Here is a 23,398-nt window from a genome sequence, read left to right as displayed (position 1 = left end):
TTCTGCGTCAAGTTACACCGAAGATCATGGTCAAGACGTCAGGCCGGGGGCTTACATTACCTCCTTCTCAGTTTCCGAATATTCCTTGAGTCTCTCCACGGCCACAATGTTGGTCTCCATCTCGGACGACATCCGAACGAGCCAGTTCAAATATGTAGTGACCTGTGAGGGGAAGAGTCATCCGATGGAGCGTCTAGAGTGAGCATGAGTTGTTTTCTTCTCACGAAGGCAGCATGAATTATGAAATGTTTCAGATAATGAAGGCCCGGAAGACAGCTACCTCAGATACCATGGCCAGACCTGCTACTGGGCGTCTCTTAACCCAGCGCCACATTTCAAAATAACCCGCGGGGCTACACAAGCAATCAGAAAGGAAATGAGACAGTGTTCCCAACCAGATGATAGTTAAGAAAACACAACCGCGACGAAATTTGGGAGATGCAGCTAAAGCAGGGCCTCGAGGGAAATTTATAGTATTGAGTGCATTCTTCTGGTAGCTGGAGGCATCCTCTCAGGCCATCAGGGACGCTCCTTGGCTGATGGGGGAGTTCTGGCTGCACCTCTGATTTCTCCCCTGCTTCAGTCAGTCACTGGGCTCTAGAGCTGCACCTCAAACTCCACTTAGCCCTCGTCCCCTTCCCCCACGCCCACAGAGAATCAAAGTAAAGGGCCAAGTGCCTAACAACCGGCTCCCCAGCAAGAGGATTAGAAAAGTCCACCTAGGAGTGCCCCCATCTTACCTGCAGGGAGTAAGACACCGAGAGGCCCACCAAGCCTGCACTGAGGCTGTGCCGGGAAATCACGGCAAACAGCGAGGCGAACAGGACGATGCAGTTGCCCACACACTCCAGCCGCACGGCCAGCCACCTGCATGGAGACGCAGGCAGAGGAACAGGGACACACACACACACACACGCCCAGGTCAGCTTCTCAGAGGCTTGGTTTCCGGTTGAGGGTGGGGGTGGGGAGGCTGGGTGGCCACTCTGCTTACTGAAATAATTCCCCAGTAGTTCCTAAGAGAGGCCTTGTTTGCCCAGTTCATGGGGCATGGGGAAGAAGGGCTGAAGGGACACAACTTCAGGAATTCCTCATTGGTCTGGCAACCCCAGGGACTAAAATAGAGTTCTCCAGAAGTGATCCTCCCAGGAAACTCAAACTTGCTTTCTTAAGAGCCAACCTTTTCTCACTGAAACCTTAAAAATACACCCATGTGTGCATTTTTTAAAAAAGATGTCTCAGAAACTTCCAAAATGCTTAGAAAAATCATCAACTCTGCGAGGCACCCCTGATTTAAAACAAATGTCTCTTGGCAGGAGTGGGGGGAGGGGAAAGTGAGAAATAAACACAGCCAGCACAGCCAGGTCCCCAGACCTAGATCACCACTATTTTAGAAACATTAAAATGTATTATCTTTCCTTTAAAATACAGACAGATCTACACGTTTAAAGCTAACTTTTGTATGCTATCACATAGGAACACTGTTTTTGTTTGAAAATGTAAAGCATTCTAGAGAGGCAGTATTAGCAATCTGTTTTTTTCCCACCACATTGTTAAAGATCCATGTGACGGATCCTTGGGGTGTGAGTTATTCCCACAGAAATCCAGATTTCAACAAACTCCCCAAACAAACTCTGCAAGGGAATTGCAAGGTCTTTCCAGCAATGCCCTATCTTCCTGCCCGTCTCACACTCAGGGATTATGCGGTGTGCAGTGGGTCACTGCCAGGGTGCTCTGACCCCTCCCCAGAGTCTTCCCTCTCTCACATCTCAAAAAACATCTTAGGGTGTAAGCAAGTGAGGACGGGATGTTCTAGATTCAATCAATAATTAGCCAACTTCTACTCCTTTTAAGCCCGATGCTATTCAACCATGCTTGATCCCCCAAAGGGCAATTTCACACGGTCTAACCTAATACTATTACTAATAAAACTGCTTCCCACACTCATCACCCGGGGGCAGGGGTGAAGAGAAGCATGTGACGAGAACACTCAGGAGCCAAGGCCGCCGTCACCGATGGTCCTGTATCACCAGGGGCATGGCGGAAGGATGGCCCTGCGGCATCTCCCGACTCAGAACTCCCTGCACCTGCGCTTCAGCGGCCCCTGCGGCAACATGCGGGCTGACCGCGCTCCTCTTTCTAATGGTCCTTCCGTCCTCTCCTCTCGCCGCGTCCAAGCCTCCCTCCCGTGAGGCCGGTGCTGGGCCCCACCGCCCCGCTCCGGGAGCCTCCCCCACAGCCCCGCGCCCACCTGTTGGCCACGATGCTGGGGTAGTAGGCCTTCTGGTTCTCGTCCACCTTCAGGTCGCTCTGGCGGATGAAGCGATCCTGCTCCTCGAAGGCGCGGATAACGCTGACGCCCAGCAAGGTCTCGTTGAAGTGGGAATAAACCGGCGAGCGGCTGACCGACTCCAGGCGCTTCAGCTGCCGGGAGGAGGCCACGTAGAACCTCTGCGGGAGAGATCGGACCAGAGGTGGGCGAAGGGCCCCTCATCCCATCCTTCCAGGGCCATGCTGGAGAAAGTCTGGACGTAAATGACCCCTCTGGGGGCGGAATGCTGGACCGGGGCTGCTTTCACCCGAGGAACGGCAGGTGTACTGACTACAAGAATAACCAGGGCGGCAGCAGTGATGATAATAGCTCACGCTCCAGTGGAGCCCGGATCTCTGGTAGCTCAGCTGGTAAAGAATCTGCCTACAATGCAGGAGACCCTGGTTCAATTCCTGGGTTGGGAAGATCCGCTGGAGAAGGGCTAGGCTACCCACTCCAGTTATTCTTGGGCTTTCCCTTGTGGCTCAGCTGGCCAAGAATCGCCTGCAATGCAGGAGACCTGGGTTTGATCTCTGGGTTGGGAAGATCCCCTGGAGAAGGGAAAGGCTACCCACTCCAGTATTTTGGCCTGGAGAATTCCATGGACTGTACAGTCCACGGGGTCGCAGAAAGTCGGACACGACTGAGTGACTTTCACTACACTACACGTGGAGCCCAGCATCCCAGGACTGCTTTAAGCACCTTCACAGCCATCAGCTCTTTAATCTTCATCAAAAACCTATAAGGCGCTCAATCCTGTTTCACAAGGAGTAAACTGAGGTCAACCTCTTCCCTACGGCCATGTGGCTAGGAAGCGGCAGAGCTGGGATTCAAACACCAACAGTCCAGCCTCAAAGTGTTGACCTCAACACGGCATGGCCTCTCTGATGCCACTGACCTCGAGAGTTTACGGACCCCACAGCATTGCTTTAGGACAAGCAGAGCTCAGCATAAACCCTGCCTCTGCCTATCCCCATGGACAGAGACCACATCCACTCTACTCCTGCCCTAACCCAGGTGTTCAGCTCGTTAAGAGACAGAACAAGAGCCCACTGGGAGCACTGAGGAGCTGTGACAGAGGCTGGACTGGCCATCTGAAGACACCTCTGTTCTCCTGGCTTCAGTTTCTGCATCTGTACAAAAGGACCCGCTGAGACCGAAGTTCCCTCTCCCGGATGTGCTGAAGATGTAACATGTCTGCACTGGCTTCAACAGCAGAGCCGGGCAAATGAACACAGGTGCTGAGGGACATGTCTTCTGCCTCCTGGGCTGTTCTGGGTGCCCTGGGCCATCTTTAGGGGCAGAGACCTTCCATGGAGAACACTGAACAGAGTGGGTGGCTCTTACGGGTTCTCCAAATTTTTTTCTGGATGTCAGCTCACATGGGAATTTGAACCACATGTTGGGGAGCCCTCTGGGGGCCCCATAAACTCTGAGAACTAACCCAGGGGTCACACCAACCCGGGCCACCTCAGATCAGGGGTTCTGCCAATCCCTGCACATGGTCAGATGCCACCTGTCCTCCGGCGGCTCTCACTGCCTTGGGACACAGTCCAGACCCCGTGGTCTGGCTCAAGGACCCTGGCATCTGCCCCCATTACCCTCTCCTGGGATCACCTCCTCTCCCGACTTTCTTTCCTCCTGGGTGGAAACTGCTCTAAAATGTTTGACCTGCTCAACTTACTCCAATTGTCATGTCCTCTGAATTTTATTTCCTCTAAAAAGTGAACCCAAGACTTATTTTTGTTATGGAATAGTCTGATTTTTAAAAAATAATTATTAGCTTTCCTTTTAAGCTCTATTCCTGGAGAGAATCCACCCCGTGGACTCTCCTGATTCTTCCAAGGAGTGCCTGGTGCTCATGAGTGAAAATGAATGTTCAACCTACACCTGTCTTGTGCTGGGCTTGGGCTGAGAGCTAAGACACTAAGGGAAGTGCCAGGGAATTTTCACAGATGCCATGCAATTCCGGGGGTAGAAATGACTTATTCCAACAACCTGGAAGCCCCAACAGAATTCCACATCACCTTACCTCTTACATTCCTTTTCTTAAAACTGACTTGCAAACACTAATGTATCAGTTCAGTTGCTCAGTTTTGTCAGACTCTTTGCAACCCTGTGGACTGCAGCACACCAGGCTTCCCTTTCCATTACCAACTCCCAAAGCTTGCTCAAACTCATGTCCATCGAGTCGGTGATGCCATCCAACCATCTCATCCTCAGTCGTCCCTTCCTCCTCCTGCCTTCAATCTTTCCCAGCATCAGGGTCTTTTCTAATGAGTCAGTTCTTTGCATCAGGTGGCCAAAGTATTGGAGTTTCAGCTTCAACATCAGCCCTTCCAATGAACACCCAGGACTGATCTCCTTTAGGATGGACTGGTTGGATCTCCTTGCAGTCCAAGGGACTCTCAAGAGTCTTCTCCAACACCATAGTTCAAAAGTATCAATTGTTCAGCACTCAGCTTTCTTTATAGTCCAACTCTCACATCCATATATGACTACTGGAAAAACCATAGTTTTGACTAGACAGACCTTTGTCAGCAAAGTAATGTCTCTGCTTTTTAGTATGCTGTTTAGGTTGGTCATAGCTTTTCTTCTATATTTGAAAGTGAAAGTGAAAGTCGCTCAGTCGTGTCCAACTCTTTGCAACCCCATGCATGGACTGTATAGTCCCTGGAATTCTCCAGGCTAGAATACTGGCGTGGGTAACCTTTCCCTTCTCCAGAGGATCTTCCCAACCCAGGGATCGAACCCAGGTCTCCCGCATTGCAGGCATGTTCTTTACCAACTGAGCTATAAGAGAAGCCCTCTTCTATATTAGTGTATATTAATTATTAATATAGTATAATTATAGTGTATATAATATACTGCTGCTGCTACTGCTAAGTCGCTTCAGTCGTGTCCGACCCTGTGTGACCCCACAGATGGCAGCCCACCAGGCTCCCCCGTCCCTGGGATTCTCCAGGCAAGAACACTGGAGTGGGTTGCCATTTCCTTCTCCAATGCATGAAAGTGAAAAGTGAAAGTGAAGTCGCTCAGTCGTGTCCGACTCCTAGCGACCCCATGGACTGCAGCCCACCAGGCTCCTCCGTCCATGGGATTTTCCAGGCAAGAGTACTGGAGTGGGGTGCCATTGCCTTCTCTGATATAATATACAATTCATGTATATTAGATATACACTAATGTATATCCATTTAAAATTTTTTTCAAGTGATATAGATAGGATGATTAGAAAAACATTACATTAAGTCCATGATCCTGAGATAAGCATACTCTGATTCCAGTGTATAATGTTTTAATTCTTTTCCAGAGAGAGAGAAAGAACATCCACCCTTACACACATACATCCTTAAAAGGCACTTTTTGAGATGCAACTTACTTCCACTGGAAAGTGTACTAAATCTTTACAGCTTGGTGAATTTAACATTTATCTACACCTGTATATGCACCACTGGATCAGAATCTAGGAAATTCCCTCACGTTCTCTCACAGTCAATTCCCCGTAGAGCCACTATTCTGACTTCTATTTCATTGCTCATGCCTGTTCTTCAGCTTCATAAAAACAGAATCACACAAATGTACTCCTTTGTGTCTGGCTTATTCTGATCGATATAGTATCTCTGAGACTCATCCTTCTTGTATGTATGAGTAACTCATTCCTCTCTACTGCTGGGTCACATCCTTTGTATAAATATACCACAGTGTATGCATCCATCCTCCTGTGACGGACATTTGGGGTAATTATGAATCAAAACGCTAAGCACATTCTAGCCGATTTGTTTCTGTGATACAGTCTCTTCTTTTTTGTTGTTGTTTTTAAGTTTATTTATTTGGCTGTGCCAAGTCCTAGTTGAGGCACGAGGGCTCTTTGCTCTTTGCTGTGGCACGTGGATCTTCAGTTGCACCATTCAAACTGTTAGTTGTTTTATGTGGGATCTAGTTCCCCAGCCAGGGATAGAACCCAGGCCCCCTGTATTGGGAGCTCAGAATCTTAGCTGCTGGATCACCAAGGAAGTCCCTTTCCTAGCACACACACTGAGTGAGACTGCTGAGTTAAAGGAAATCAACCCTGAAGGTTCACTGGAAGGACTGATGCTGAAGCTCCAATACTTTGGCCACCTGATGTAAAGAGCTGACTCACTGGAAAAGGCCCTGATGCTGGGAAAGACTTGAGGGCAGGAGGAGAAAGGGGCGACAGAGGATGAGATGGCTGGATGGCATCACCAACTCGATGGACATGAGTTTGAGCAAACTCTGGGAGAGGATGAAGGACAAGGAAGCCTGGCGTGCCGCAGTCCAAGGGGTCACAAAGAATTTAACATGACTTAGCCACTGAACAATATATAGTTAAAAACTATGAAAAAAATCCTCCCATGATCTCTAAGGATTAGTAAGGCAGTGTTTTCATTTTTCTACCTCCATTTCCAGTCCTGCCCACGCACATTACGCATTTTGTCTTAGTTATAATGACAGTGTGCCGACAACATGGGTCTTGGCTAACTTCTTTCCCTTTGTTGTTTAAAAATAAAACTGTTGGTGCCGAAACAGTGTGTTCCCAGTTCTCCTGTTAGAGGGATGTCAGCAGTCCATTGCCACATTACCCACGGTGTGCTCAAGGCCCTGCTGCTGGCAGGCATCTGAGCTGCCCCGAACGTCACCCTGGGCCTCCTCTTTTGTTCTTTTGAATTGGGTCCTCCAGGAAAAGGTCCAGCCAGGGTCAGAACACGGGTAACATTTTTGATAAATGCAGCTGGAGGACTTTCCACAAAAGCTGGCTCGACTTAAAGAGAACACGGAGAGGGTCTGGGAACTGGATGTGCTCTGATTCCATCTTTGTTCACATTCACCAATGCTGGGCCACAGCGTGATGCCCAGCCACAGTGTGTTAGGGTGTGGGGTCTGGCTGACCCGGCCAAGGCCTCCAGGAACCCACACCAACAGGCCACACACAGTGCAGTGTGAGGTACAGAGCACCCTGTGGCTTCTTATTCTTATTTTGTGCAACAGTTATTAGGCTCCCATCTAAACAGCAGTCCGTTAGCGTGTATGCTGCAGCTGCTTTTTTTAATTAAAAAAAATGTTTACTAACATACATGTATTTGATGACTCTGAATTTAGAACACTTAGAATCAGCATGAGCAAGGTAAAAAGGTGTCCTTTTCAGGGGCAGGAAAGCACAGTGACGGTTACATCAGATGTGAATTCACATTCCCAGTTCTGCCCCCTGGACCTCAACATGCTGATCTGTTAACTGGAAGCACCACAGTGAAGCTGACGCAGCCATCAAATGCTCCCTTACTCTGTTCACCTTTCTTGAGCTTATTTGTGATGGCTGGAGCTCCAGCAGCCATCTTGGACCATGAAACCAACTTAACAACGGAAAGCAAAGATGACAGAAACACATACACAAAAAAACCCCCAAAACCAAACAGTGAAGGACTCTGAAGCTACCAAACTCATGAAGCTGTCAGATGTGTGCGTGCGTGCTAAGTCGACTCAGTCATGTCTGACTGTGTGTGACCCTATGGACTGTAGCCCACCAGTTTCTTCTGTCCATGGGATTCTCCAGGCAAGAGTACTGGAGTGAGTTGCCATGCCCTCCTCCAGGGGATCTTCCCCACCCAGGGACTAAACCCACATCCTTATGTCTCTTGCATTGGTAGGTGGGTTCTTTACCACTAGAGCCACCTGGGAAGCCGGAAGCTGTCATATCAGCCCTGAATAGCATATTTCTAAATTTCTATTATGGCTTCCTTGGTAGCACAGATGGTAAAGAATCTGCCTGCTATGCAGGAGACCCAGGTTCAATCCCTGGGTTGGGAAAATCCCCTGGAGAAGGGAATGGCAACCCATTCCAGTATTCTTGCCTGGAGAATCCCATGGACAGAGGAGCCTGGTGGGCTACTGTCCATGGGGTCGCAAAAAGTCGGACATGTCTGAGCAACTCACACTTCCACATTCACTTTTAGATCTCTATTACAGGGGAAAAAATATCATAGCTGTTATTATTCATGTCTCTATTATCTGCCCTGGAGAAGGAAATGGCAACCCACTCCAGTACTATTGCCTGGAAAATCCCATGGATGGAGGAGCCTGGCAGGCTACAGTCCATGGGGTCACAAAGAGTCGGACATGACTGAGCGACTTCTCTTCACTTCACTTCTTCATAAACTAAGCTAAGCTAAGTCGCTTCAGTCGTGTCCGACTCTGTGTGACCCCATAGACGGCAGCCCACCAGGCTCCGCCGTCCCTGGGATTCTCCAGGCAAGAATACTGGAGTGGGTTGCCATTTCCTTCTCCAATGCATGAAAGAGAAAAGTGAAAGTGAAGTTGCTCAGTCATGTCTGACTCTTAGCGACCCCATGGACTGCAGCCTATCAGGCTCCTCCGTCCATGGGATTTTCCAGGCAAGAGTACTGAAATGGGGTGCCATTGCCTTCTCCGTCACTTCTTCATGGCTGTAACTTATTTCCTTTTAAAACTTTCAGCTTAATAAAATCCTTATTATTAGGAAAAAAGGATGTCTGGTTATTGCAAGCTGAAAACCACCAACTTAGGTAATCAAGACTGACAAAAACAAACCTTAACCCTCCTCTGAGACATCCTCCACAGCCTCATGCTGGGGAAACTTAAATGGTCCCCATTTAAGTTAAAAGTAAAATAAAAAGTTTAAACCATTTAAACTTAAATGGTTCTCGCGGGACAGCGATACACAGCAGGGCTCGTCCTGGACCCCAGGACCCACCTCTCACCTGCACGAAGAAGTAGATGAGGCCCAGGGGCGGGATGATGACGGCAGCCATGGGCGTGGCCAGCAGGATGATGATGCAGGCGCCGATGACATTGAACAGGGAGCCCATGAACATCTTGATGACCTGCGGGATCATCGAGTCCACCGTGTCCAGCTCCTTGGAGAAGCGGTTCACCAGGTTCCCGCTGGGGGTCCGCTCGAAGAAGCTTATGGGCGACCGGAGGACGTTATGCAGTAGGTCCAGGTGCAGGCGGCGGGAGGCGAAGATGCCCCCGATGGACACGGCCATGGAGTAGCCGAACACCGTGATACCTACAAACACTCTCGCGTCAAACTCCACGGCAGGAGAGGGACCGAGCGGGGGCAGGGGCAAGGAGCCATGTGACCGTGTGGACAAAGCAGCCTGGACTCCCAGCTTCTAGTAACAACCACAATGGTGGCTATTATTAACCCAGCACATACTATGTGCAAAACTCACCGTGTCTTTTATGTGCATCTAATCCTTTTGAGGACCCTGTGTATGTTGTATTAGTACCCATGTTACAATATGGAAGAATACTGGCGTGGGTAGCCTCTCCCTTCTCCAAGGGAATCTTCCCAACCCAGAGATTGAACCCAGGTCTTCCGCATTGCAGGCGGATTCTTTACCAGCTAAGCCACCAGGGAAGCTCAACTGAAGCTCAGGTGAGTGAACTCCTTTGCCCTCAGGAAGAAGAGGGTGGGCTCTGAGCCACACTACCTTGCTCAGTGCCAGCTCTGCCACGAATAAGCTGTGTGACTTTGGGCAACTTACTAAACCCTTCTGGGCCTCAGTTTCTGCATCTCTAAAACAAAGAAAAATGAGCTCCTACCTCATGTGACTGCTGCAAAAGTAAAATAAAACACCGTGAAGTGTTTACAACAGAACCAGACACCAAGTAAGTGCTGTCAACGTTAGCTATCACTGGTAATGCTGCTGTGTCTGGGGATCTTTGCGGGACCACAGGAAGGTATACAGAGGATTTCTCAGCATCCTCCCTGTTAACCTCTGAGGCCGCACCATCCTCCATTGTGGAGGCCATGCTGGGCACTGCAGGACATCTAGCAACACCTGGCCTCTAGATCCCAGCAGCACCTGCCCCCGTGGGGAAGTTGTGCCAACTCCAAGTATCTCTAGATATGACTAAACTCTAAGTATTTCTAGACGTGAGGGTAGCACTGCCTGCGTTACGAACCACAAGTAGAAACTAATTCCCATCTTTGGGCAGAAGGCAAAAGTCCACAAATAGGACTTCACAGAAACTCCATCACCCTGCCAGAAAAATGAGGGGCAAGGGTCCTTAATCACCTTCTGTTTCTCAACTTAACTCATCTGCAAAATAGGCACGGTGGAGCTCCCTTCCCCTCTGTCTCCTAGAGCCACACGAAACAGAGCATTCGAGAAACGTTCATTCTACAAATGTCTGAGTGTCTATTATGTGACAGTTCGTGTTCATGTGTATTTGGCTTGGTTTGTGGGTCTAAACCCTGACAAACTGGGGGACCTGATTCTATTAACAAGAAATAGAAGTGGCTCCAAGTGCCAACAGCAGGTGAGGGGCAAGGGAGGCTCACCTTGTGAAATGCCCAGGGCTCCATAGACACTCAGCCGGACTTGCGTGTGCTCCTGGGTCCCGTTGACAATGGGGTCATCCGTCCAGAGACTGAGCCAATAGTTAGAGACCAGGGAAGCCACGTGGTTACACAGGAAAAGGAAGATGCTCAGAAAGGAGATGAAAAGCCCAATCGCCTTCATGTAGTCCCAGTACACGGAGAGCTTGACCTGAGACCAGGAGAGAAGGCATCTTACAGAACACACCCCCAGCCATGCCCACCCAAGGTCAGCAGCCTCAACAGACCCTGTGCAGTCCACAGCCCCCACCTATTCTCAAGCCTATAATCCCTTTCCCCTTAGTTACTTGGCAAAGAAATCAGCAGAAGCAAAGGTTTCTGCCCTCATGGAACTTCCAGTTCAGCAGTGACACAGGCTTTCATCAAATAACTGCCCAGATAACTGTATAATCCCAAAGAAGGGCTGGAAGTGGCACATGATTCCACGGGAATGTATAACTGGGTATCCTGACTTAACCCAGGGTGGAGAGGAATCAGAGGAGGTTTCCATAAGGAAGGGACATCAAAGAATTAACCAGGAGAAAATGAAAAATAAAAAAAGCATTCCAGGCACAGGGACAAACACGTGCAAAGGCCCTGAGGTAGGAGGGAAGCAGAAAGGAGGCAAGGATAGCTGAAGCACAGTAAAGCTGGAGAACAGGGAGTGGCTGCACCACACAGGACCCGAGAGATCCTGGACAGGATTAGGTTTTACTCCAGGACTATCAGGAAGGCATTGAAGAGTTTGAAGAAAATGGGAAGATGGGACATGTTGCCTAGCAACCATGACCAAGTGTCACATCTACTCCCCATACCCTCAGTCCTCTGAACACTCAACACCAATTCCTGCCTGTCACAACGGGCCTCTAATCGCTTGGCGCTTGCTCAGCCTGTTTCCCAGCTCCATGGAGTGACAGCCAGGGGCCTCTTTTACTCCAGTGTCTCCTGTGGAGCCCCACATGGGGCCTGTGTAATTTACACGTGGTCACTCAAAGCGCAGCTGCACACCACGGCTGGGTGCAGTGCGCTCTGGGTCAGCCTGACACCCAACCTGCGTGCTGTGGATTTGGCAGACTCCGGGTATCTTTCCCTGTGTGTGTGCTCCCTGTCACATCAGGCTTTTCATGAGGGTGGACTCCTCATAAATGGGATTAGTGCCCTTATAAAAGGGATCCCTCACCCGTCTGTCATATGAGGACGCTGTGAGAGGATGGCCATTTATGAACCAGGGAGCTCTCTCACCAGACATGGAATCTGCTGGCGCCATGATCCCGGACTTGCCAACATCCAGAATTATGAGCAATAAATGTATGTTGTTTCTAAGCCACCTGTACCATGGTCTTCTGTTAATAGCAGCCCAAAGGGACTAAGACAGGTATTAAAAACAAAGCCCCAGCTGAGACCTTCTCACTGATCAACAGGCACACCTCAGACACTTGTAGGCTTGGTTCCAGACTACTACAATAAATCAAATATCCCGATAAACTGAGTCACATGAATTTTCCAGTTTCCTGGTGCATATAAAAAGCTATATTTATGCTATACTGAAGTCTATTAAGTGTGCAATAGCACTATGACTAGAAACACAATGCACACACCTTAATTAAAAAATACTTGGTTGCTAAAAAGTGCTAATAATAATTTAGGCCTTTGGTGAGTTATAGTAGTAACATCAAAGATCACAAATATTATAATGTCAACATAGTATAACAATAACAAATATAATATTTTATATAATAACAGACTATAATAATGATAAAGTTTGAAATATTCCAAGAACTACCAAAATGTGGCACAGAGAGCCAACGTGAGCAAATGCTGCTGGGAAAATGGCACTGATGTTCAACACAAGACTGCCACACACCTTCAATTTGTAAAACACAGCATTTGTGAAGTGCAACAAAGCCAAGTGCCATCAAACAAGATCTGCCTGTAATAAGGGCAAATATAGAAAATAAAAAGAAGTGAAAGATAATCTTTTCTGATGACACAATTAATGTTCTTCAGGGCTGCGTCTGTGATGACTTGAAACCAACCCACACACAGCTGACCCCTGTGAGGCTGCAGCCTGGATTCAAGGCATCACGTCATCTATGGCCACCAAGGCCCCAGCTGCTCAAAGGAGGCAGCGGTCAGGCAGGCAGAGACTACAGATGCCAACCCTGGAGTCTGAGTGTTGGGTTCACATCCCAGCTCCGTTGCTCACCAGCCGTGACCTGTGGCAAGTCACCTTGGCCCTCCACCCTGGTTTCCAGCGCTTAAAACAGTACCTTTTCAAGCCTCCTGGGGAGGAAGACGTAAGCCAAGATGACCACAGCACCCCGCCCAGGGCCCAGCCCCTGCAGACGCACAGCGACCTGACCGCCGTCCTCACCTGCCCCGTCTGAGCCTTGTCTGCCTCCACGAGCTTCCAGGTCTCCTCCGTGGGCCCAGGCTTCCGCAGCTCGGCGGTGCTGGTGTGATGCCGGCTCACATCTCCGCTGTAGGAGGAGGAGCTGCTGAGCTGCCTGGGGAAGCAAGGCACACTGTGTCCCCCAGATGAAGGCCCTGGGCAGGGTCGGTGCCCCCGCCCTAAGCACCAGGCCTCGTTCACGCTCCTGATTATGTAGAGGAGACTCATAGACGGGAGGGGTCTGGCCCCAGGGTCCCATGGGAGAACTATTCCTTTAGGCAGATTTTATTCCAAAAGCATCTCCTCTCCATCCCCACCCCGTGCTCATCAGCTTTATGAGGATCATGACAGACCATCACCCAGAGAGCTTTCCTCCCTGGGGAAGTGTGTGCTCGCGGGACGACGTGGGGTGTATATGTTCATATGTGTCTGCATGTGCACACGGCTCAAATCCACATGAGCAAAGGGATGGCGTACAACTTCCATCTTGTAGTCAACTCTACTGCCTTCTTCGTTTGTCTGTCTGCCCCGATGTGGTGAGTGTGGAGGCGGGAGAGGCCCAGCGAGCTGGGGACGGAGGGGTCCTCCAGGATGCGGCCAGTTAGGACTGAGGAACCACGTCCTGCCAGAAGCCTCGTGCGTTTGGAAGAGGATCCTTCCCCAAACGAGCCTTCAGCTGAGACCCCAGCCTGGCTGATGCCTGGGGTATAGCTTTTGAGGGACCCTGAGCAGAGGAGCCAGCTAAGCTGTGCCCAGACACCCCGACCCATAGGAACTGAGATGACAAACCACTAAGCTTGTGATCACTTGTTACATAGCAATAGAAAACTGAATACCCAGTTTCTGTGCGTTTCTCCTGGATCCACCCACGGTGTGCTACAGCAAGCGTCCTGTGGTCACCTGCTCCAACATCCCAGGACTGCCTGCAGGCGCCTGCCCCATCTCAGCCAATTCTTACCTTATGCTAGCCGCCTGCACAGAACAGGGCAGTGCCCCTTCAGCCCCCCGCATGCTCCAGGCGAGGCACTGTTATGAGTGCTGCACACACACGCGAAGCTCACACCCTGACTGTTGCCCCAGCAGAGAAGGAAGTGTGCCGTGTACAACACACAGCTGGGCCCAGGAGGGGACTGTGGGCAGGGTTCTGAGGGGCACAGACGCTCAAGCTCATTTTCTTCCCAGCCCATGTCTGTGAAATTCCCCCACCCCAAAAGAAGTAACCCCAGGCAGCTCCAGCTCACCTAAATAATAACTGAGTGGCATTTACTGAGCGCCGAAGGCAGGCGGCACGGTTCTAAGTGCCCACATGCCATATCACAGAGGCCTTCCTACAATCCTACACGGCAGGGGCACCAAAGACCCCATTCGACAATGGAGGAAACCAAGACACCGACAGGTTAATGCCGCTCCTCCAATTACCCTATGATCTGACCAAAAGCAACCTTCTTTAAAGCACCAAAGCATAAAACTTAGGAGCACTGGCTCAGAGGCTGAACTCGGGTTCAAATAGTCAAGCCTGGCTTCTCTCTGGCTGTATGGCCTGTGGACAGCTCTCAGTCTGCCCACCTGTAAAATGGGAAGATGAGAGAAACTACCTCCAGGTTTATGGACTATACAGGACTTGGCACTGCGCCTGGCTCCTAATGGCACATAAAACGCAGCTGTTATTGTTACTGTGACTATTTTGAATTGGCTGTTGCTTCTTATAGCCTCAACATTCCAGGCCCTGCTGAGTGACTTGAGCAAAGAGCCACGCCATGTAGGGACCTTGAGTGTCAGAAGTGCAGACGGATGGTTAAATCCAACCGTGAGGCCTGTGTGAGCCATGCCCCCTGGCAGGAGCACAACGAGGCTTCCCCTTTGGGCCTCTGCTCTCTGGGAAGTGAGGTTCCGCCAGGATTCGGGGTGGGGGGGCCGGGGAATCAGAAGCTAAAGGCTTTTTTTTTGGCGGTGAGCCTTGCTGCGGACACCCTGTTCCTCCTCCCTCCCCGCTGGCAGGGGGAGACACGTGGTGCCGGGAAAATCCACAGGGTCCCCCGGCCTGCTCCGCCTCACCTCTGCATTTGCTTCCCTGGAGTGTCTGTCACCAGCATGCCGTTCTCCATCTGTTTCACCTCCTTCCCTGGACCGCCGACACCTGCTAAGCCTGGCAGAAAGGAGGAGGGGGTGGATGGTGATTTCAAGGGCTGGACACCAACACCTGTCACCGTGTGGGGAGATGGCAGACAACCTGGCCACCAGGAAGCTCAGAAGGCAAAATCTGCTTTGCGGCGGCCACAGACAGGCTTCCCGGCTGGCCAGCTCTCTTGGGGATAGGGATGGTGTTTTGCAACCATCTCAAGAGCCCTGAGTAAGTACCCTGTGCCAGCAGCGACCAGCAAAATCCAGTTCTGCTGATGGTCTCTTGGCTGTGTGCAGCCTGGCTCATGGGGTCAGGATACAAATGAACCATGCAGGGGAAAGGACACACTTTTCTGGTCCCCAAGCATCCCAGACAGGGGTGAAACCCCAAATAAATAACAACTCCTGTGGACAAGGGCATCAGACACTGGAGTCTCAAGCGCCCCCAGACAAGGGGTTAACCCACTGGTTGCAGGATCAAGGGGAGGTCCTGAAGATTGGGGTAAGGGGTTACCAGGGACTGCGGGGGCAGTGGCTGTTCTCCCAGTAAAACGGAACTATTTCAACAACTGATACAGGCACCATGGGCACACCAGCCGGATATCTGCTCCGATGCCAGGAAGTATCCGCCCAGCATTAACACTGATCCCTGTCACCTTAGAGACAGCGGCTGACATTTATTCAGTGTCAGCCGCTGCACTCTGCTGAAATACATTATCTCCTTTAATCTTCTGACAAGTCAGGGATATGTTTATTACCGCCCACTCTGCACTGACTTCCTCACTCTTTGGTGCCGGGAGACAGAGAGCAGGAGAGAGAACGTAACGTAGGACTCCGAAGGGCTGACCCAGGCAGAGGATGCAGGAGAGAAGTTATGAAAGGGTATGAATACACAGCCGGCAGCGAACCCACCAACATGCTGATGCGACATGAATTAAAGCAGAATCCAGAAAGAGTGACTCTCTCAGGCAACAACCATGGGAAGTGACAGAGGATGGCAAGGAAGCAGGGCTGGGGGTCATTCCTGGGTTGATGGGGGGCCCTGAGCCGGTGATTCTCAATCTTGGCCGTGCGTGAATCATCCCCTGGGGCCGGCCCTGGTCCCTGCACCGACTCTGCCAGGGAGGCCAACCCCACGCTGCGAGCAGTCAGGGGGCTGGGATGCGTGGGAAGTGCTCGCTCACCTCTTAGCTGTGTGAACTGGGGAAGCAATGAGCCTCTCTGGGCCTCACTTTCCACATCTGCAGAATGGGAGGAACAGCAGCACCAGCCCCCATGAGCAGGAGGAAGAAATGACACCGCGCTTGGTGAATGGAAGAGAGGACATGGTGCTTACTGTTATGTGCATTTTTAAACCTGTCCCATAGATAAATCTGGGGCACATCCACGACTGAGAATCACTGCTTTAAATGTTTCCTTTAAAATCAGCATCTTTTTTATAATTGGGAAAAAATTAAAACTAAAACAAATGAAAACGAAGAGTGATAACAGGCAGGACTTCCCATGCAGCGGCCTGCAGACAGAGCACACACACATGCAAAGCACTGGGGCCCAAGCCTGACCTTGAGTGTCTTCCGCTGTGCGGGGGTGGGGGTGCTTTACAACACTCCAAGAGACCCCCATCTTTCAGCAGGTACTTCAGCTTCAGAGAGCCCCATCCTGCCCAGCTGCCCAGGCGCCCTCTGGAAACCTGAGCCTCCCCCCAGCTCCTGCTTCACATGCAGTGGAGGTCCTCACAGTGGTCTCCATGGTAGCCTCTTCATCAAAACCCTATTAGCCCACTGGCGATACACCGACTGGAGCAGCTGGAAAACCTTCGTCTGCAAGGGAGGCACTGTGAGTCCCAGGAGGAGAATGGGAATGTGTGCGCTGCATCGTCCTGTTCTTTGCAGGGGACTTGCCCACTTCCCCAGTCTCCCAGACCTGTCTCCCAGGATGCCCAGGCTTCCCAGCCAAGGGGGAACCTACCGAAGGTCAGCCCATCAGGACCCCTCCCCCAGAGGACTTGAGTGGTGGCTCCACAAGGACCAAAGATCTGTACAACTGCTCTGTCCCCAAAGGAGTCTCATGTCCAGAGCTCCCAATGCCCAAGTCTTGATCATCCACTTTTGCCTTTGATTTCTGCTGTCTGCTTTTGATTTCCTTTTGCTACTTGGAATCTTTCTGGTAAACACCCTTGTTTAAGTGGCCAAAATCAGCTTCAGTCGCTGTCAAAAGGGGCCTCGGTGTGAACCCCTAGCCACACACTGCTGGCTCTGGAAGGCAGGAGGCATGGGTCTGCTCTGGGGCCAGTTCATGCCTTTCTGTCACTAGAGGAAGACTGGGCAGCCTTTCCCGCTCAAGTTCTTCTAGAAGACATGCCACCTCTGGGCACCCCTGGCACCTGCAGCTACTCCATGAAGGGCTCATCACCCTGTGCTTGGGTCTTAATCATGCCCAGGAGGCGTGGGTGGGATCGTAATAACCAAACTGTTACCATGCATCTTCTACCTACTGGGTGCTGGGCATTTCAAAACCAGGATCTCTTTCAAGGCTCCCTGGCTGTGGTCATCTGACCTGCGACAATACAGCTTAGTCAAGGTCATTCAGTTGACCAGTGAGAGATGGCGAGATTCTATCTGTATCCCCAAGGGACAACCACAAAGCTGGCACACAGTAGGTGCCCAATAAATGCTGGATGAATGACGGAAAGGGATGGAAATGCAGACATTCAAGGGCCCCTCCTCAGGCATGCAGCAGCAAGACAAGTCATGTGCAGCCTCGCGCTGCAGGCACAGCCAACTCCAACCCGCTGTCACTGACCTTCCTCCTCATCCACCACGTTGATGCCTAGGAATTCACAAGACCCAAGAAAGTGTTAAGAACCAAGGCAAAAGAACCCTCCCCGTGAGACCCCCATTTAAATGCCCAGAGAGGGTGGATGAATGTTTTTCCTTAAAGGTGAGGGGCAAGGACAGCTAAGGGACCTGTTGCATTTGCGCCTCGGTTTCCCCGTCCCACGTGATCTGGGTGTATCCCTGACAAGAACAGTACTGCCTGGGGCCAGCTCCCTTCTCTAAAAGCTGTAAGTGTTCAAACATAAGACAAGCTAGAAAAATGCAGACTGACCTTCTGTCTTCACGCCTGTTTTCCAGGCAGCAGAGGGAGAGAGAGAAAGTATTATAGTGTGAAGGGCAGGCGTGCCAGCCAGGAGGTGGCACAGGTCCCTAGCCAGTCCACAATCTTTGCTTCTTCAAGGGCACGAGCACCTTGCTCTGAGCCAGTTCCACGTGGAGAGAAGGGGGAAGGGGTGGTGACTCGGCTCAGATATCATCTTGGACCTTCCCAGGCTAGGACAGGGACCCATCTCAGGGTCCGTCCAATTCCCCAGGCTCACCTCCTTCACATGTTTAGCACCGTGATGCCCTTGATTATTTAGCGTTTGTCTCCAACGCTTTCCAAGGTCTTATCTACCACTCTATTCCCAGCACTTTGTGCATCTGATGGCCATGTGGGGTTGCACAGGATGTGCACTGCACAATCCATGGGGCACCATTCCACATGGTAGCTCAAGTACCAGATGTCCCCGTGGCACACAGCAGAGAAGCAGATGGACAGATTAACAAATGAATGGCCACGTGAACAAGCAGAGATGACCTTCCAATGCCGGAATAGGCACCGTATCAGACACAGTGATGCCATGTCATAGCCCAAGTCCACAAAGCTGGTTTCTGAACCAGCCCTGAGAGAAATGTGTAAAATCAGCTCACAGTTGTTCCCAATCTGGGGTATACACACAGCTGTGTTATTGTCCAACCATTATGCAGGACATGCCTTAAATAATAAAGATGTAACTCATTCATTCACTTATTTAAACACACTCCCTGTGTATCTATGATGTGCCAGGCACTGTTCTCAGTCTTGGGGACACAGAGGTAACCAAAAGCCCTCACAGAGCTTGGATTCCAAGGGAGAGAAAGAGACTATAAGGTAGCAGATCCAGAATTTACCGTGAGGCAGTGTTAAATGCTACAGAGAAACAGAAAGCCAGGTAAGGAGAAAGTATGAATGGTGCGGGGGTGGGGGAGTTGGGAGAGGGAGGATCACGTAAAATAATCCAGAAGCAAAGACATAAGACTTATAACCCAATGGGCTCTCCCTTGAGGGCTTCCGAGCACCAGGGGACGGGGCTGTGATGCTGGTAACCAGGCACCTCCTGGCCCTTGAACCACACAAGCGCTGCCTGGGCCGTGTGTTCGGCCGGCCGCTCATCCTCAAGGCTGGCACCTCGCAGGCTCGCTGTTTATTCTCAAGAAGGTTCTGGAACTCTGCCTGGGCAAGAGCCAGCAGGCAAGCTTCCCCCTTGAGGGAAGAATTCAAGTCACTGCTCTACAGGCAATGCCGGGTTTCTGACCAAAAACGGAATCGACTGGCTGCATCACCCGGCCCGAGCCTCCCGCCTCAGCCCTGCAAGTTCTTCAGACTCAAAAGGGGAAGAAACACGGACGCTGAGGACAGAGGGGAGGAATGAGCCGTCAGTCTGACGGGCTCTCCAGCTGCTGTTCGGAGCTTACGACTGACTTTTGCAGCAAGGGGAGGCACCTGGGACCTAGTGTGAAGAAAAGAAACAAAAAAGAGGGGCAGGAAAACTGGCGACAAAAACGCACCCGAGGAAAAGGGTCCTAAACGAAAACGACAGGTGGGAAACAGGCCAAACGCCAGGGCAGCTCCCCTCGTGGCGGTGGGAGAGCTGAAGCACGTTCTTTTTGCTGCTTCTTGGAGCTTTTCTAGCGTTCGCCGTGGTCTACAAGCAGCACATACTGATTTTATAATCAGGTTAAAAAAAGTTCAGCAAAAATACGGAAAAGAGGGGAAAACGACTGAGTGACAAGGTTGAGAGAATAAGACTGGAATAAGGTTTCGAAAAGTGGTCACATTGCTGGAGTCAAGGTCTTTCTCCCAGGATAACAAAGGAAGAGCCTGGGCAGAAAGAAGTCAAAGCAGAGCGGCTTCCACACCCTCGGCACCACTGACATCGTAGCGGGGTGATTCTCTGCTCCTTGGGGGGTGGTGGGGGCAGGGCAGAGGGGGCTGCCCTGTGCATGGCAGAGTGTTTAGCAGCATCCTTGGTCTCTCCTGATAAGATGCCAGGGGTGCCCCCCTCCCTCGTTACGACAACCAAACACATCTGCAGACATTGCCAAGTGTCCCCAGGAGGCACAAATGTTTGCAAACTGCCATTCTAGGTTTTAGGTTCCTAATAAAGTCACCAGAGTAAATAAAAATGTTCTATACCTTCCAGGTACAAAGGTTAATGAACCACTTTGTCAATCTCTTTGCCAACAAATAGAAAGTCTCCTAGAAACAGGATAAGGCATATTGCCAGGGAGGGAGTCAGTAGCCCCCCCCCCGACCCCCCGCTCCCGACCCCACCCCCATCCCAAGCCTAGCTCCCGTTCTCCATCTGAGAGACAGAATTCCCCCAAACCAAACATTCGCCCTCCAGCCTGGGTGTTCTGCAAAAGACGTGATTAATCCAACACGGAAACAAAAATTTCCCTTTAGAAGAAGCCAAAAATGTGTTTCAGACAAATCCAAGGTCACTGGCATTGGCCACAGCTGAGCAAGACTGGACCCTGACGCCAGGCCTTATCGCCAGGGTCCCTCCAGAGAGGCGAAAAGACGGTGGGGGGAGAGAGCAAATTTTATTTTAGACCCAGAGGACCTTTGTGACCTGCCCTGCAGGGTGCTGAGTGGCTAAATTGGGGAAATGACCCCACAGCGGTGCAAGGGCGCTGGATGGTATTTTTACCACCAAAATTAAATGCTGACGTGCACACACAAAAAATTTTTTAATTGGCAGCATCCCATGTTCTGCATAATCTGCTTTGGATATGTGTGTGGCTGGGGACGAAGAGAAGGGGGAAAAAGAAATCCCTTCTGTGGCCAACAGGGTGCAAGGACTGTCCTTGCTCACCTGGATAGAATGGGGAGAAGAGAGAGAATTCATTCTGAGGAAAAAACTGAGATAATCCATAATTACTCACCTGGATAGAATGGGGAGAAGAGAGGGAATTCATTCTGGGGAAAAAAACTGAGATAATCCACAGAGCGTTATTTTTGCCTAAATATAGCCCACCAAGCAGATGCGGGAAATGTAAGTTATTTCAAAATTGCTACCATGCTTTGTGTGACCTTGGCTTGACTTGGGCTAAGAGACAATCCAAGAAAGGAGACTCTGTAGCAAGAGGAGAGCTGGTTAGACTTACAGCAGAACTTTCCGACCACAGGAGCATAGACATGTAGAAACTCATTCCATTGGGCATTTAAATACTAAGAGGGAGAGCTGGCTATCTCATGCTGGCGAAAGAAAATACTTTTCTTTTAAAACCTCTAGGGTTCGCAGCAGCACTATTCATAACAGCCCAAAACTGGAAACAGCTCAAGTGCTCATGAGCCGTTGAATGGATAAATAAAATGTGGTGTGTCTACACCATGGAATATGATTCAACAATCAGAAGAAATGAAGTGCTGATGCAAGCTTCCACAGACAGACCTCAGAAACGTCATGCTAAGTGAGAGAAGCCAGTCACAAAAGAATTCTGTTCATACAGAAATGTTCAGAGTAAGACAAATCTACACAGAAAGGAGATCTGTGTGGTGCCCACTGTGACATATAGAAATACCAAATCACTATATTGTACACTGGGAACTAACACAGTGTTGTAGGTAAGTTATGCTTTAAAAACAAAATAGAAACAAAGACCAGATTTGTAGTCACCAGAGATGGTGGGGGAGCAAGAACTGGATGAAGGCAGTCAAGAGGCACTGCTAAGTCGCTTCAGTCGTGTCCGACTCTGTGCGACCCCATAGACGGCAGCCCACCAGGCTGCTCCGTCCATGGGATTTTCCAGGCAAGAGTACTGGAGTGGGGTGCCATTGCCTTCTCCTAAGAGGCACTAACTGCCAGTTATAAAATAAGTAAGTGCTAGAAATATAATGTACATCATTAATATAATTAAAACTGCTTAGTAATTACTAAGAGATCTCATCATAGAAAAAAAAATTCTTTTTCTGTTTCTTTACTTTTGCATCTTTATGAAATGATGGATGTACACTAAACTTCTTGTGGTCACATTTCAGGATATACTAAGTCAAATCCCATGCCTCAGATTTACACAGTGCTCTTTGTAAATTACAAATCAGAAGCAATTACAACTCAAAAATCAGAAGGAAAAAAAGCAGATTAAGTGGTTGCCTAGGACTTAGAGGGCGAGGAGGAAGTGGCGAGTGGCTGCCAATGGATGTGAGGTTTCCTCGAGGGGGTGAGACTGTTCTGAAATTCATTTTGGTGATGGCTGCACAAATAAAATACTGGAGTATTTCTAAAACTCACTGAATCATATGATGTGTGAATTATATCTCAATAAAGGCCTTATTAAAAACCACTAAGAGTCGGACACAACTGACCGACTTCACTTTCACTTTTCACGTTCATGAATTGGAGAAGGAAATGGCCACCCACTCCAGTGTTCTTGCCTGGAGAATCCCAGGGATGGCGGAGCCTGGTGGGCTGCCGTCTATGGGGTCGCACAGAGTCTGACACGGCTGAAGTGACTTAGCAGCAGCAGCAGCACCAGGGGGACTTCCCTGGTGGTCCAGTGGTGAACACTTTGCTTCTAATGCTAGGGGTACAGGTTCTATCCCTGCTTGGGAGCTAAGAACCTACATGCCTTAGGGCCAAAAAACCAAAACAGGAAACAGAAGCAACACTGTAACAAAGTCAATAAAGACTTAAAAAAAAATGGCTCACATTAAAAAAAAAAAACAAAACCCCAAACCACAAGGACTCCAGCAAACTCTCACCCAGAGGAATGAAGCTGTGCAATCAGGCTGTGGGCCCTCCCCCCTGACATTCATTGGCTTCCCAACTTCAATGAGAACAAACCCCAAACTCCTCACGCTGAAAGACCGGGATGGGTAAACCCCTCGCCAGCCTCATCTCCCACCCTCAGCCCTTGCCCACCGTGGTGTGGCCACACTGGCCTCTTCCCTGTTCCTTGAACAGACTGAGCTCATGCCGGGCTGAGGCCTGTGCTGTCACCTGCGTCAGAACACTGCTCCCCACAGAGGGAACCACGACCATGCTGCCAGAGGTGCCTGAACCCCCAAACTCTCCAGCCTCTTGCCCAACGTGCTCTCCTTCACAGCACTTCAT

At 50.2% G+C, this 23,398-nt stretch overlaps 1 protein-coding gene across 4 annotated transcripts in view; it reads right to left on the bottom strand.

Moving 5' to 3' along the window:
* ABCC1 (ATP binding cassette subfamily C member 1 (ABCC1 blood group)) overlaps positions 1-23,398 on the bottom strand; it is a 152,424-nt gene that overhangs the window by 8,391 nt on the left and 120,635 nt on the right. Inside the window, exons 20-28 of one of the 4 annotated variants that reach the window (XM_061401216.1) lie at positions 18,310-18,324; positions 18,004-18,030; positions 15,136-15,226; positions 13,063-13,195; positions 10,653-10,860; positions 9,061-9,371; positions 2,249-2,448; positions 741-867; positions 61-162 (exon numbers count right to left, since the gene is read on the bottom strand). In XM_061401216.1, the coding sequence (XP_061257200.1) occupies positions 61-162; positions 741-867; positions 2,249-2,448; positions 9,061-9,371; positions 10,653-10,860; positions 13,063-13,195; positions 15,136-15,226; positions 18,004-18,030; positions 18,310-18,324 (1,214 nt within the window). The remainder of the gene's footprint in view (positions 1-60; positions 163-740; positions 868-2,248; positions 2,449-9,060; positions 9,372-10,652; positions 10,861-13,062; positions 13,196-15,135; positions 15,227-18,003; positions 18,031-18,309; positions 18,325-23,398) is intronic. The other 3 variants (XM_061401214.1, XM_061401213.1, XM_061401215.1) reach the window with 3 other exon arrangements.

The sequence above is a fragment of the Bos javanicus genome, chromosome 25, assembly GCF_032452875.1.
Source record: "Bos javanicus breed banteng chromosome 25, ARS-OSU_banteng_1.0, whole genome shotgun sequence".
In the NCBI taxonomy this organism is placed as follows: Eukaryota; Metazoa; Chordata; class Mammalia; order Artiodactyla; family Bovidae; genus Bos; species Bos javanicus.
The sequence above is the reverse complement of the archived record's forward strand: the minus strand, read 5'-3'. Positions and strand labels throughout refer to the sequence as shown.